The following is a 14,344-nucleotide window of genomic DNA, read 5'->3' as shown; positions in this document are numbered from 1 at the left end:
AAAGTTTTCCTGCCAGGCAGGTGGCACATACTTGTAATACCAGTGGCTTGGGAGGCTGAGGCAGGAGGATCACGAGTTCAAAGCCAGCCTCAGCAAAAGCGAGGCACTCACTGAGGCAACTCAGTGAGACTGTGTCTCTAAAACACAAAAAAGGGTTGGAGATGTGGCTCAGTGGTTGAGTGCTCCTAAGCTCCATCCCTGGTATGGGGGAAAAAAAAAAAGAAATTTTTTTTTCCCTTTCTAACTTTTTTTTTTAATTATGATATGAGGTAACTAAGAAATAGAACCAAACCAAAGGCCAAATGTTCTCTCCAATATTCAGATGCTGACTCACAATAGGGTGGGAGTGGAGGTTCACCAAATTAGGGAATGGGGATGGGGGAGGAGAATGGGAGGATGTGAATGGAAAATAAAGGGGAGAGTTAACACAATTACCCTTCTTTTTCTTTTCCTAATTTTTCAGTATATTATATATTATACAATATTGTATATTATACAATGACTGAATAGCTGATTACACAGAAATTTTGGGTTGAGTACTTTACTTCAGTCTTTATAAAAAATAAAAAGATTTTTTTTCATATATAATAATAAACATTTTTCTTAAAAAAAGATTTTGGGGGGGCGTGTACAGGGAATTGAACCCAGGGTTATTTTACCACTGAGCTGCGTTCCCCAGACCTTTTTTAAAAAAAAAAAGAGAGAGAATTTTTTAATATTTACTTTTTAGTTTCAGGACACAACATCTTTATTTTATTTTTATGTGGTGCAGAGGATCAAACTCAGCACCCCGCGCATGCCAGGCAAGTGCGCTACCACTTGAGCCACATCCCCAGCCCTCCCCAGACTTTTTTATTTATTTTCTTTTTAGACAGGGTCTTGCTAAGTTGCTGATGGTCTTCCTAAAATGCCCAAGCTGGCCTCAAACTTGCAATCCTCCTGTCTTAGCCTCTTGAGTCACTGGGATTATAGGCAAGCACCACCATGTCCAGCTCCAAAACTATTTTTAATTGAAAAATTATGAATACAATCATCACCATCATTATTTTTACTTTATCTTTTTGCAGTACTAGAGATTGAACTCAGGGGTTCTGTACCACTGACATATACCTCAGTTCTTTTTCTAATTTTATTTTTGAGACAGTATCTTGCTAAATTTCCCAGGCTGACTTAGAATTTATAATCCTTTTGTCTAAGCCTCCCAAATAACTGGGATTACAGGAATGTGTGGATTACAGGAATGTGCCACCAAGCCCAGCTAAATACTACACATTTTTAAAGGAAAGATCAATTCCCTTACTTAAAATATTTAAACTATGGACCATAAACAAAATGAAACTAAGACTTGGAAAAAATATATGAAAAGCATATAATCAACATAAGCTAATTACCCCCCAAAATATCTATTTCTATAAAATCAGTAAGAAAAAGACACACAACCAATAAAAGAATGGGCAAAGAACATAAAGGCACAATTCACAAAAAAAAAAGCAAAAATAGCCAATAAGCTTAAGAAAAATTATAAAAATACAACTAAAATAGCATGAAGGCTGGGGTGTATAGCTCAGTGGTAGAATGCATGCTCAGCATGCACAAGGCCCTGGGTACAATCCCAGCATCAAAAATAAATAAAAACAAATAAATAAATAAATGATACACCATTTTAAGCCCATCAAAATGACAGGCAACAAGTTAGATAACAGCCATAACTGTCTTAACTAAATTATGTTATCAAGGATGTTAAAGAAAGGACCCATCAACATATTCCTAAAAATTATGTATTTTCCAGTAAACGGATGGAACTGGATGCTATCATGCTAAATAAAATAAGCCAGTCCCAAAAAAACCAAAGGCCAAATGTTCTCCCCAATATGCAGATGCTGACTCACAATAAGATGGGAGTGGAGGTTCACCAAATTGGAGGAGGAGGGATGGGGGGATGGGAATGGAATAGAATGAATCTGACATAACTTTCCTATTGTTCTACTGTCATGCATAAAAATTAAATACATATATATGCTCCTGACATAAAATCATCTTGAACAGCATTCTGGCAATCGTTAAAATAGTTTAAGATCCATATACTAAATCACAGAAACTATTCTTGAGAAATTCAACACATGTGCACAAGGATTAATGAATGAGAATGTGACTGCAGCACTGCCAGTCACTGTGAAAATTGGAAACTACCTAATATTCATAAACAGAATAATTTTTATATTTGCACAAGAGGAGAAAATAAATGAAGGACTACATGCATGTCCATATACATAAATTCTAAAAACAAATCCTATACTTATATGTTTAAATTTAAAAAATGTAAGAACTTTCTTTTACAACTTTTAGACACATACATTTATACACAATTCTAAAACATGAACAGTATTATATAATAAAAATTGCTTATGTATATGAAGAAAATTTTGAGATTATCTAGTAAATCGCCTACTTCTACAGACGAGAAAAATGAGGAATCCTAAACCATCAGAATGTAAAAAACTTCAGACCATCTAATCCTCTAGTTTGAGTGCCCATTCTGTGAACTATCCCTCTGTAGATCTGGCTGGTAAACTTATCTGTCCTTTGTGACTGATTTTAGCAACAAGTACACACTAGCCCAGAAGGCAACCCTTGCAGAGACTATAACTAGCCTTGTTTTCCTCCATTCTGGCTCCATTTTCTAAAAATCCTACCAATTTTCTGTCATCTCACAAGCCTTCAGTGGAATGAGGTGGAAGTGGAGGTTCATTTAATCTGTAATGATTAGCTAATGGGTTTGCAGGCAGATTTGATGTCTGTGTACAGTCAGTGAACAGTCTCCATGACCCATGCCACGTAACACAGCCCCTTACCTGATTCCCTCCTTTGAACTTAATCCTCACATTGTGCAATCATTTTGTTGATGAACATCATTAAACACTGTCAGGAACCGTACCATACCAGATACTGGGAAAAGTAAATAAAATGCTCTCGGCCCATGGAAGACTAAGAGCAAGACAGGTAAAATATGGACTGTGACAAGCTCACACTTCAGGAAGTTGGAGAAGTCTTGAACTGAGGTGGTGATATCTGAGCCAGAGAGGAAATGCATTAAAACTCTGTCTTAAACAGCCTTGCAAAGCTGGGAGTGGTAGAGCACTTGGCTAGTACAAAGGAAGCCCTAGGTGTCATCCTCAGTACAAAAAAAATTAAAAAAGCGAACACTCGCCTTTTGTCCCCCAGCACAGAAGGGTTCAATGCTTTGCTTTCAGTCGAAGTTCACAAATACATACATTTAGCATAGTAGAAAAAGCCTGCCTATCTCCTTTAGCATCTCTTGGAAGTAGGGGAGATGACAACTTAACCCACAATCTGGCAAGGGAAGTTTCAGAGGCTGACACTGTACCTGGCTACGTACAGAATTGCTCAGGTGGTTGTCCTCAGACATCTGTGCATTCTGGAAATAGGATAAGGGTGCAGGTAACTCTGTCATTGGAGCAACTGTATAGAAATACTTTTTCACAGAAAACAAAGCTTCCTGGGGCTCTGAAAGGGAAAAACAGAACTTTTTCACAATAATTACACTTTTATTTTTTAATCTCTTTTATAAATTAAATTCAGCAAAAAACAAACCTTTCTTTCATGTGTTCTCCTCCAAGCCAAGCTGTCTAAGGACCTTGAAGGCTGTTGTCACTTGTAGGCTCCTGTATCAGATCTGAAATGGGATTTAACCAGGTCAGTCCTAGTTGGTCAAATCCTAGTAAATCAGTTCATACTCATTAAATACTTACAAGGCCAACTTGCAAACCAGAAATGTGGAACTTTGCCATGATCTGAGAGATGCACTGTCAGCTCAAGGCACCTCTCTGACAATGAAATCTCAAATACAAAGATATTCAACTATTTTAGATTAATAGTAAAGAAGAGAAGATTTTAAAGATGGTTTAATACTTCTTTTGCCATGCTAACCACTCCAATCAATATATATAGTGTGTGTGGTAGTGGGGATTCAACTCCAGGGCATTTTACCACTGAGCTATATCTGCAGCCTTTTTTGAGACAGGGTCTCCCTAAATTGCCCATGCTGGCTTCCAACTTGCAATCCTCTGCCTCATTCTCCTGAGCTGCCGGGATTATAGGCATGTCTCACTGCAACTTAATTTTTATATCTCCATACAATCATTTGTCTATGGGCTGGGGGAGTGGCTCAGGGGCGAAACTCTTTATATACATGATGCCCTTGGTTCAAACCCCATCATCACAAAAACAAAATATTTGTCTAGTTATTTTTAATTTTGCAAAATTCTTTCTATTGTCTTATTTTATCCTAATACAATGCCTCAAGGCATAGTAGACAAGTAACATCTATTTCATAAAAGCAGAGGAAGAGGTTAGGGTATGTTTCAGTACTTAGCATGCCCAAGGCCCTGAGTTCAATCCCCAGCAACAACAACAAAAAAAAATCAATAAACTAAAAATTAAAAAGTAGAAAGGGGGTCTGGGGATATAGCTCAGTAGGTAGAGTGCTTGCCTAACATGCAAGAGGCCCTGGGTTCAATCCCCAGCACCACAAAAAAAAAAAAAAAAAAGAAAGGGATCCAGAAAAGTTCAGTGACTTGCTTATAGACATATAGTCATGGAGAACAGGACACAAATCACAGACTTCTGATTCCCAGCCCCAGGTCTCTCCTTTGCCACCTGGCACAGCTACTTACAGACACAACTGTCTCTCACACTTCAGCCTCCTGGAGGCCACATTCCAATTTGCCTGGCTACCTTAATTTCTACCAGCAAATCCTTTAGGACTTCAACTTTGCCTTTTCATAGATACTCTTCAGAAATATAGAAGAGAATGATCTGTTTACATACCTAAGAAGTAACCTGGAATATACTAAACACAATATCTAAAACATTATCATGGAGGCCGGCAGTATAGCTCAAGGATAGAGCAACTGCCTGGCACATATGAGGCCCTGGGTTAAAACCTCAGCACCACAAAAACAAACACAACAAAAATAAAATAAATCATCATCATGTACATATTTACATTAAAAAGCATTTTGTCAATGTTGCATTTCACTTTCACTGTTAAGTTCATGATTCTCTAACCTCTAAATATTCCAATTTTTTTCTTCTAATTATTTGTCATTAAAAAAATGCATAAAGAGGCTGGGGATGTGGCTCAAGCGGTAGCGCGCTCTCCTGGCATGCGTGCAGCCCGGGTTGGATACTCAGCACCACATGCCAACAGGGATGTTGTGTCTGCTGAAAACTAGAAAATAAATATTTTTAAAAAAAATTCTCTCTCTCTCTCACTCTTTAAGAAAAAAATGCATAAAGCACCTTTTTCCTTTAGTAAAGTTCAAATTAGCCCTCATTTACCTATATTTGGGTCATTCAAATCATGAAGGTTGAGGGGGTACTGGGGACCTAACCCGGGGCCTCATTCAGGCTAGGGCGCCTGCACTACCACTGAGCTATACTCCAGCCCCTCATGTCAACTTTTCAACCAACTAGGCTCTCCTGTGTATCATACATGCTCTTATATACCATGTCCATCTTTCTCCTCCCTTCCCCTCAGCCTACAGCCAACTGGCATGGGATCATCGAGTTGGAAATCAGTATTAAGTAAGACATGGTAAATGTAAATGTTTTAGGATAAAATAAATTGAAAATGCAAATAAAAACAATTACTTTTGGGCTGGGGATGTGGCTCAAGTGGTAGGTAGTGCGCTGGCCTGGCATGCATGCAGCCCGGGTTTGATCCTCAGCACCACATACAAACAAAGATGTTGTGTCCGCCAAAAACCAAAAAACAAATATTAAAAAAAAAAATTCTCTCTTTAAAAAAAAAAAATTTACTTTTTTTTTGGGGGGGGCGGGAGTGTCTCTTCACTGGAAGAGGAGCTGTGGAAAGCTTTTGGAGTATAGGGACTGTCCTGTTTCTTAATCTGGGTGCCAGCTACAAATAGGTTTCACTTTGTAAAAATGCACTGAGCTGCAGTCCCATGATCTGTGGCACTTCCATATTATGCTTCAATGAACAGTAAGTAGTCAAAGTAAATGTTCTTACCTAAAACTCCTAGATTTTTATTTTTTATTTATTTTCTACTTCTTTTTGGGGAGGGAAGTTATCAGGGATTTAACCAGGGGCATTAAACCACTGAGCCACATCCCCCTACCCTTTTTATTATATGTCTTTAGTTGTTGATGGACCTTTATTTTATTTATTTGTTTATATGCAGTGCTGAGGATCAAACCCAGTACTGCACATATGCTAGGCAAGTGCTCTATCATTGAGCCAAAGCCCAGCTCTCCCAGCCCTTTTTTATATTTCATTTAAAGACAGGGTCTCACTGAGTTGGTTAAGCCCTCACTAATTTACTGAGGTTGGCTTTGAACTAGTGACTCTTCTGCCTCAGTCTCCTGAGCCTCTGGGATTACAGACATGTGTACCACACCTTACTAGATTTTTAAGTTAATTGTGTGGTTGAAATTTTAACATTAGTGTACCATTAATGGTGAGCAGAGTACATATTATGCCATTCCTTTCCACAAAAACACCTGCTAACCCAAAATTGCTTAAAGATATCACATTGGAAAATTTCTTAACAGTTATGCCCACTGGCTGCTCGTGAAGCCAAAATTAGACAGGCAGTCAGGATTGATAGGTAAATCAAGTCAGGATGGATCAAAGAGGCCAACTGGAGTGGGTCTGGGAGGTTGCAGACTGCCCCCTGAGGGAATGAAATGCCTTCAGAGCCCTTCCTCCACCCTTACCAAGATAACTTGCCCCTGCTCCAACCTGATGCCAAGTTAACCTGTCCCAGGAATTGTCCCTCCCTCCCTGGAGTTATAAAAGTAGTTAATTAATGGGTCCTGGGCTGCTCCATCTGGCCCTTCCCCCATTCATCCGCTTCTCACCTTTTGGCCACCCCACCTGAGCTCTGCTGGGCCTACTCACATAAGCAGGAAGGAGAGAGATAAGGGGAGAGAGCAGGAAAACAAAGGAAGCCTGAGACACACAAAAAAGGGCAAAAAGCCCTCACTTCTTGGGATACCAAGATACCAACAATGGCCCTTTTCTCCCTGCTGGGAGGAGTCTATGTTACTCCCTTTTTAAATAAAACCTGCTTTATATGCTTACCACAGTATTCTTCTCTAATGTTATACTTCAATATATGACGAAGCAGAACTTGTCACCAATGACCGGCGGTATCACTCTGACAACTATATCATTGAAAGTGAGGGTCTAGTATAGAAAATCCTTAGAAATCTGTCATTAACATTTTTTTTTTTTTGGTACCAGGGATTGAACTCAGGATTACTCAACCATTGAGGCACACCCTCATCCCTATTTTGTAATTGATTTAGAGACAAGGTTTCACTAAGTGGTTTAGTGTCTCATTTTTGCTGAGGATGGCTTTGAACTCGCAATCCTTCTGCCTCAGCCTCTTCAGCCACTGGGATTACAAGAGTGAGCCACTGCACCTGGCCATTAATTTTCTTATATGATACATCATAAACGAAATAAGTAAAAAACACAGTGTTAGCCAAATAAAACAAAGACAGAAGGCAAGAAAGGGTATTCAGGTGAACATAAATAAAACATAATAAGTGGAATAAAGTATATTACATTTACTGGTAAAATAAAAGCAGAAGAAAGGCGATTATACATTTAAATAAGATCAGAATAACCTATAACCTTGTACTATAAATTTAGAATAATACTAAACAATAAGGAAGTGATTATTCTTTTACTAAATAAGATAAACACCATCTACTTCCTTACAAAACTCAAGACACTGAGATTTGGCAAACTTATTACCTTCACTGTACTTATTTTACAGATAAAAACATCATGACAGATAGAAGTTAATTGACCTGCCCAAGTCAGATCTGGCAAACAAAGGAACTGGATGTTATATTCTATTGCCTTTGTAAAATTCCATCTCTGCCCTCTAGGAATTTATAGCAATGAGGGTTAAGGTATATTGAGCTGATTTTATTACCAGTAAAACATACTGCTTACAGATAAATGAGACCTTTAACTTCAATAACTGCTCTAACTATAAATTAAAACCTGAAGTACCAAAACCATTCTCCATAGTACAATCCTAGTATTTATTTTTCAAAAGGATGAAGTCTGGTCATTTTAATTTAAACAGTTTCCATTTTTTACCTTTACACAGGATTTGTTCAGCTATTACCAGAATGCAGACAAATTGATCACCATACTGGAGTTTTCTCAGACAAATCTTAACAAGAATTATCAATATCAAGGTTGCCGCTTTAGCGTATCAATATCATTTTCAAAGTTTTTTCCACAACCATTATTCCATTTGATTCTTTAAAAAAAAAAATCTGAGGAAAAGAATCAGTACTTACATGTAAAAACAAACAAACAAACAAACAACAAAAACTCAGGAAAGGTAAAAGCATTTGCCTGAGCTGGTTAAGGAGCAAGTGAATTAGAAAGTCAGTTTTAGAACCCAGGTCATCTGATATCTAGTGGCGGGGTTTCCAGTCATTCAGAGAAAAATTGCAGGCCTCCCCTGATGCTCTGAAGGTCACAGTGTTAAAGGGTGAGCATCCCTGCAAGAGCTGGCTTCACATGGAACTCAGAGGCAGGCAACAGGGTCTGGTTAGGCCTGGAGAACAAACACATACTGTTGGTACCAAGGGGGCAGGCCAAGCAGAGTTGATTAGGGTCTAGTAGCAGCTGAAAGCAATTGATGACTGCATAGAAAAGGTCAATGACCCCACTGTTCAGGAAGCATAACAAAAGACACTCTTAGATTTTATAACATTTCAGCTGAGGCTTCTGAACCCAAAAAAATAGTAGCTGGGAAGACAGGATCTTTCATGTGACCTGCACTTCAGAAGGAGAAGGAGGGACAGAAGTGGATCAGGTGCCTTCCTCTCTGGCCACCTGCAGAGGTCTGACAGAGGTCATCATTTGAATTCACTGCCATCCATTTCCTTTCTCTCAAGACATTTGCTCAATCAGACAAAAGGAAAGAGAAATTGTAGTCTGATGAGCAACTAGAATTTCTTTCTACTTTATACAAAGAGATTAAAAAAGTCCCAAGAGAGCTACAAATAACCTCAAAGCTTAGTTGAGAAAAATCTGCCCAACTGGAAACCTTCTCTATCCTTTAGCATTCCAGAAAGTATCACCAAGGAAATATTTAGAATCTCAAATTAGGTTTATTAAAAATTCCATTAGTGGAAGCACCCACAGAAAATTGTGTGTGTGTGTGTGTGTGTACATATATTTTTTCCTCCCTCTTACTACATTCCCAAGATAACAACTAAATCTCAAGCTCCTATAGAACATCAGTTACTTAATATTTGGTACCATCTCTTTCTTCACTCTCAGAGATAAATATTTTAAAAAATTTAAAAAAAAACTGGTATTGTACAGAAATCTCTTCATGAGACTTAGTCATGAGCTCCTCCAGCACAAAAAGTTTGTTGACTTGCTTGACTGGCTAAACCACTTGACCAGTTTCTCTTTCACTTAGAAAACTGCCAGAAGTATTTTTTTGCTTAATCTGCATTATGATGCTAAAAAGTTTTCAAGGACCAAATCAGTTTCTGACTTATTCTTTTCCAAAGAAAGTATTTCACTCTTGGTATCATTTTGACAGCTCCTCCCCACAGGCAGCTCAAGTTCTAGTTACCCAGGTGGGTGGAGTATTTAAAGGCTCACATCCAACAGTAAATGTAACCACACTAAACTGTATTCTATAATTGAAATTAATTGAAAAATAATTTAGGGGGCTGGGGATGTGGCTCAAGCGGTAGCGCGCTCGCCTGGCATGCTTGCGACCCGGGTTCGATCCTCAGCACCACATACCAACAAAGATGTTGTGTCCGCCGAGAACTGAAAAATAAATATTAAAAATTCTCTCTCCTCTCTCACTCTTAAAAAAATAATAATAATAATAATTTAGGGCTGGGGATATAGCTCAGTTGGTAGAATGCTTGCCTTGCATGCACAAGGCCCTGGGTTCAATCCCCAGTACCAAAAAAAAAAAAAAAAAAAAAATCTAAATTAATTGAAAACTTTGGGACTACATCATTGAAAGACTTCTGATTTAAGTGATGAGGAGCAAATCATTCGCCAGCCCCAGAAGAGATTTTTTCAAAGTGGTAAGTGCTAAAAAGAGCAAGAACAGTGATGCATCCTATTTAGTGATTTTTTCCCCCTCCTTTCATCCCACTCCACCTCTGTGAACCATCTGTGGTAGATTAGATTATTATTCACCAAATATCCGCTCCCTTCCCCAGAATTCTCAGTCAGCCCTCCATGTCCTCAGGGCCCCCATCTTCCGATTCAATCACAGAAAACATCTCACAATAAAAGAACTGTCCATACTGAATGGACTTTCTTGTCATTCCCCAAACAATACAACTATTTACACAGCATATGCATTATATTAGGTAGAATCTAGAGATGAGTTAAAGGTTACAAATGTGTGTAGGTTATATGCAAATATAACACCATTTTATACAAGCTCTTGAACATTCTCAGATGGTAAATAGGGAGGCATTTGTTTCTCTTTCTGCAAAATTAAGGTGAAAAGTTTAGATGCCAATTGATTAATTATAGTTGGGTTTTGTTTGTTTGTTTGTACCAAGGATTGAACCCAGGGGCACTTTAAAAATGAGCTAAATCCCCAGCCCTTTTTTATTTTGGAACCGGGTCTCGCTAAATTGTTGAGGCTGGCCTCAAACTTGAAATCCTGCCTCAGACTCTGGAGTTGCTGGGATTACACATTTGTGCCACCATAACTGGCTGCCTTCTTGTACTCCTGCTGTTGTTTTTTGAAATCACCCTGGGTAGCTCCTGCCCCTTCAGCCTGGACCTCAGAATAGACAGGCAAAACAGAATGGTCCCACACTATTTACACACCTACATCTTGAAGCAGAGAATAAATATTGGAGTGAGAATAAATGCTCTAATCTGCTGAGGTTGGGGGAGGTAAGCTGTGTAGAGTTACTGTAGCAACTTGCTTTAAAATAATGGTGATGCTGGCTCAGAAGATACAACAAAGATGAACTAAGACAAACCCAGAATCCTTTATCTGAACCCTTAGGTCCTGTTTACAATTCAGAATTTTTGGTTTAATTAAGGACATATGATGTAAATACCACATGCTATACAGGTTCCCCCAGAGGGCCTTAGAAAACGAAGCACATTATTAAGAATACATTATTAAAAAATTCCTTTTTTTTTTTTTTTTTGAACTGGGTGTTGAACTCAGGGACACTTTACCACTGAGCTACAACTCCAGCCCTTTTTATTTTAAGACAGAGTCCCACTAAATTGCCCAGGCTGTCCTTGAACATCCTCTTGCCTCAGTCTCCCAAGTAGCTGGGATAACAGGCACGTATCGCCATGTCTGGCTAAACTGTGATAGGTACTGGGGATGCTAGGGAATCATATATTGCTTTTGTCTACTTAGGAGCTTAGTATCTAGAAGGGAAGACAAACAAGGAAATTTTCTATTGACTACATGCTGAAACAAAAATGTTATACTAGGTTAAATAAAATACCATTCAAATTAATTTCACCTGTTTGTTGTTACCTTTAAAAATATGTCTATACCAAAATTTAAAATTAACATTTGTGGCTCACATTGTTTCTACTGAACAGTGCTGCTCTAAATTTTCCATTCTTTATGCTACAGCAGGCCAAACACTCCAAATCCCTGACAGTATCTTCCTTCCTGAAGCTTCCCTCCCTTCCTCAGCTGCTCTAGACATTGCCCTGTTGTGTTTCTCCTCCTCCCACACTCATTCTCCTCAACAGCCTCCTCACCCTTGTATCGCCCCCTTATTATAAATGTTCCCTAGTCTTGTCTTTGGCCTCCGCCTTCCCTTTCTTCTCTTAGGTATATCCTCCATTAATCCAGCAACAACTGGCAAAGTGACTCATATTTACTGTTCCTTTACTGGCCACAGGGCATTTTCACCTGCTGACACTTTAAAAGTGATACTTCCAAACCACTTCCTGGTCATTCCTCTTTACTTCTTTCCTCTTGACTTCCTTATTTCTGAGATACTGTCTCCCATCCTCTAAACTTAAAACCTCCTACACAACTTCACACTTCATTCCCTGCTCAATTCGTTTATGTTTAGTTCAGGTCCTTTTCTCCTAAGCCTCTGCCAACACCGCAGATCGAACTTTCATTATCTCACCTGAATTATGCAAAAGTCACCTCAATTCTCTTAGCCATTCCAGCCTCCACTACCAGACTGGTGTGCCTAAAGCGAAACTCTTAACCACCACAGTGCCACGCATATGAAAAGAATGTGACAGAAGGAAAAGAAGCAAATATTGAAGACGCATGCAAGCATCAAACACACATGCATCGTGACAATCTCGATCAAGGAAAAAGCAAGACACCAGCTTTTCCCGTGGCATGTGAGACATGGGGAACTTGGCCCTGAGCGCCACTCACTTCTGGAAAGGACACTGAGCATGAAGCGCGAGTTTCAGCAGTTGCTCAAGCCGACCCAGCCCAGGGCGCTTCCTCTTTCTCCTGCTCCACTCCAAGCACCTGCACCCTGAGAGGTGGTTTCGGGAAGACAGCATTTCCAGGCCAAAGATCGGAGGGGAATCTCCAACCTGAACGCGCGCCGCGCCGGGAACCCAAGAAACCGGCCGCCCCTCCTCGTTTCCCACGAGAGGTTCCTCGGTCTCCACCCGGCCGCGCCCCGCCCCTCATCCTCGAGGACACCGGCTCCGCAACCCGCGGCGACAAAGGACCGGGCCTTGTCTGCGGCCGCCTCTGTCAACACCGAGTTAGGGACACCTTTTTCTTTCCCTAGACACCGGATCACGCACCTTCTCCTTCCCGGCCGCCGCAACCCGCTCGCAGCCGATGTTCCTTCCCAAGCCGCCGCTGTTTTGTTTCCGATGTGAAATCGCGGCCTCCAGAGCAGCCCGTCCCAGGCCCCGCCCTAGAGGCCTCACGGGTGTCGTCATTTCCGGCCCTGGCGACGTTGGCTATTAGCCTAGGAGCAGGCGGAGCTTCCGGCCGTGCGCGCAGACTACGGAGGTGGGAGATCCCTGAGCTACAACCAGCCACGCGCTCCCGGAGCAACCGGTTTAGGAAGCTGCCCTGTGTAGGAGGTGGTCAGGCTCCCGTGGAGCAGAGAACAAGATTCCACGTACACCGGGCCCAGCGTGTTTTTTCCAGCTTTCACGTGATGACACCTCAATTTTTTTTCTCTACACTACTTGTTTCTACGGTTAACTCAAAATGCAAATCAGCTGCATCACTAAGAGGATGCTACCTAAGATCTTATATATATATATATATACCTGATATATATATATACCTAAGATCTTATATATATATATATACCCACTCCCCATCTAATGAACAAAACTTCCGGTAGATGGAGAACCCAATAAACTCATTCTAAATTATCCTCCCGCACTCAAAATTCTCCAAGTTTGAGAACTCCAGTACTCATAGACGATAAGTTTCTCAACAGCAGAAAGTGTCTTAGTTTTAAAATTCCAAATATTAGGTTCACAGTGGGTTGCTCAATCAGGTCATTTCTCCATATCTTTTTATAGAGCTGTGTGCCAACATTCACACATTTTTATCTGAGTGTTCCAACTCCGGTAATCAGAAAACTAAAAATGAACACGGACATAACTGGCCAAATGATATTTTTCACATTTATTTAAAATATCTCTCAAGATACACCTTCACATTCCAGAACATCAACCCCCAATCCCACGCTCCTCCCTTGCCCACACTCAACACTGCTCCAATACTTAAGTGATCTTTTCCATTAACAGGGTTGAAAGAAAAAAATGGAGAAAGGGGAGTGGAACAACAAATGAAAGGCATTCTGTAAAATCGCTGACGTCTACCACCCTTAAATATCATAAGGGTAAGGGTTTTCGCGGATTTGTTCACTTGTATATCACATGTGCCTCACAATGCCTCACATATAGAAGACTTCTATTATACATTTGTGAAACATAGCTAAACTTATTTGTGAACTACTTCAGTCTCTTCGATTACAATCTGCTGAGTAGAATGTTGTTCTTAAAACTGCTGTTTAAAAATGTTTTTAATGCTGTTCTTAAAAACAATCTTGATACAAAAATTTTGTGCAAAGGTATTCATGGTGTATTGACTTGACAAGAATTGGAAGTGAAATGTCCTATAATAATATCACCCATTTGATGACATTAAGAATGATGTGCACGAAAATTTTTTTTCTATTAAAGACATGATTAACTACTTACACTCAGCGTCAAAACATTCTTGCAAACGGAAACAAAAAAGGTATTAAAAAGGCAGAGAATGAGTAACAACAGATAACTTTT

At 39.8% G+C, this 14,344-nt stretch overlaps 1 protein-coding gene and 1 non-coding gene across 3 annotated transcripts in view; one reads left to right on the top strand and one right to left on the bottom strand.

Annotated features, from left to right (window-relative positions):
- Psen1 (presenilin 1) overlaps positions 1–12,997 on the bottom strand; it is a 64,562-nt gene extending 51,565 nt beyond the window's left edge. Inside the window, exons 1-3 of one of the 2 annotated variants that reach the window (XM_005321204.5) lie at positions 12,839–12,997; positions 3,613–3,694; positions 3,386–3,525 (exon numbers count right to left, since the gene is read on the bottom strand). In XM_005321204.5, the coding sequence (XP_005321261.1) occupies positions 3,386–3,472 (87 nt within the window). In that variant the 5' untranslated portion in view covers positions 3,473–3,525; positions 3,613–3,694; positions 12,839–12,997. The remainder of the gene's footprint in view (positions 1–3,385; positions 3,526–3,612; positions 3,695–12,838) is intronic. The other variant, XM_013356867.4, reaches the window with a different exon arrangement.
- On the top strand, positions 4,479–4,552 carry Trnav-aac (transfer RNA valine (anticodon AAC)). Its single transcript has one exon. It is a non-coding gene; the product is annotated as a tRNA-Val (tRNA).
- Positions 12,998–14,344: the final 1,347 nt, after the last annotated feature.

This window comes from Ictidomys tridecemlineatus, chromosome 5, assembly GCF_052094955.1.
Source record: "Ictidomys tridecemlineatus isolate mIctTri1 chromosome 5, mIctTri1.hap1, whole genome shotgun sequence".
Lineage (NCBI taxonomy): Eukaryota > Metazoa > Chordata > Mammalia > Rodentia > Sciuridae > Ictidomys > Ictidomys tridecemlineatus.
This window is presented reverse-complemented; position numbering and strand designations above follow the sequence as displayed.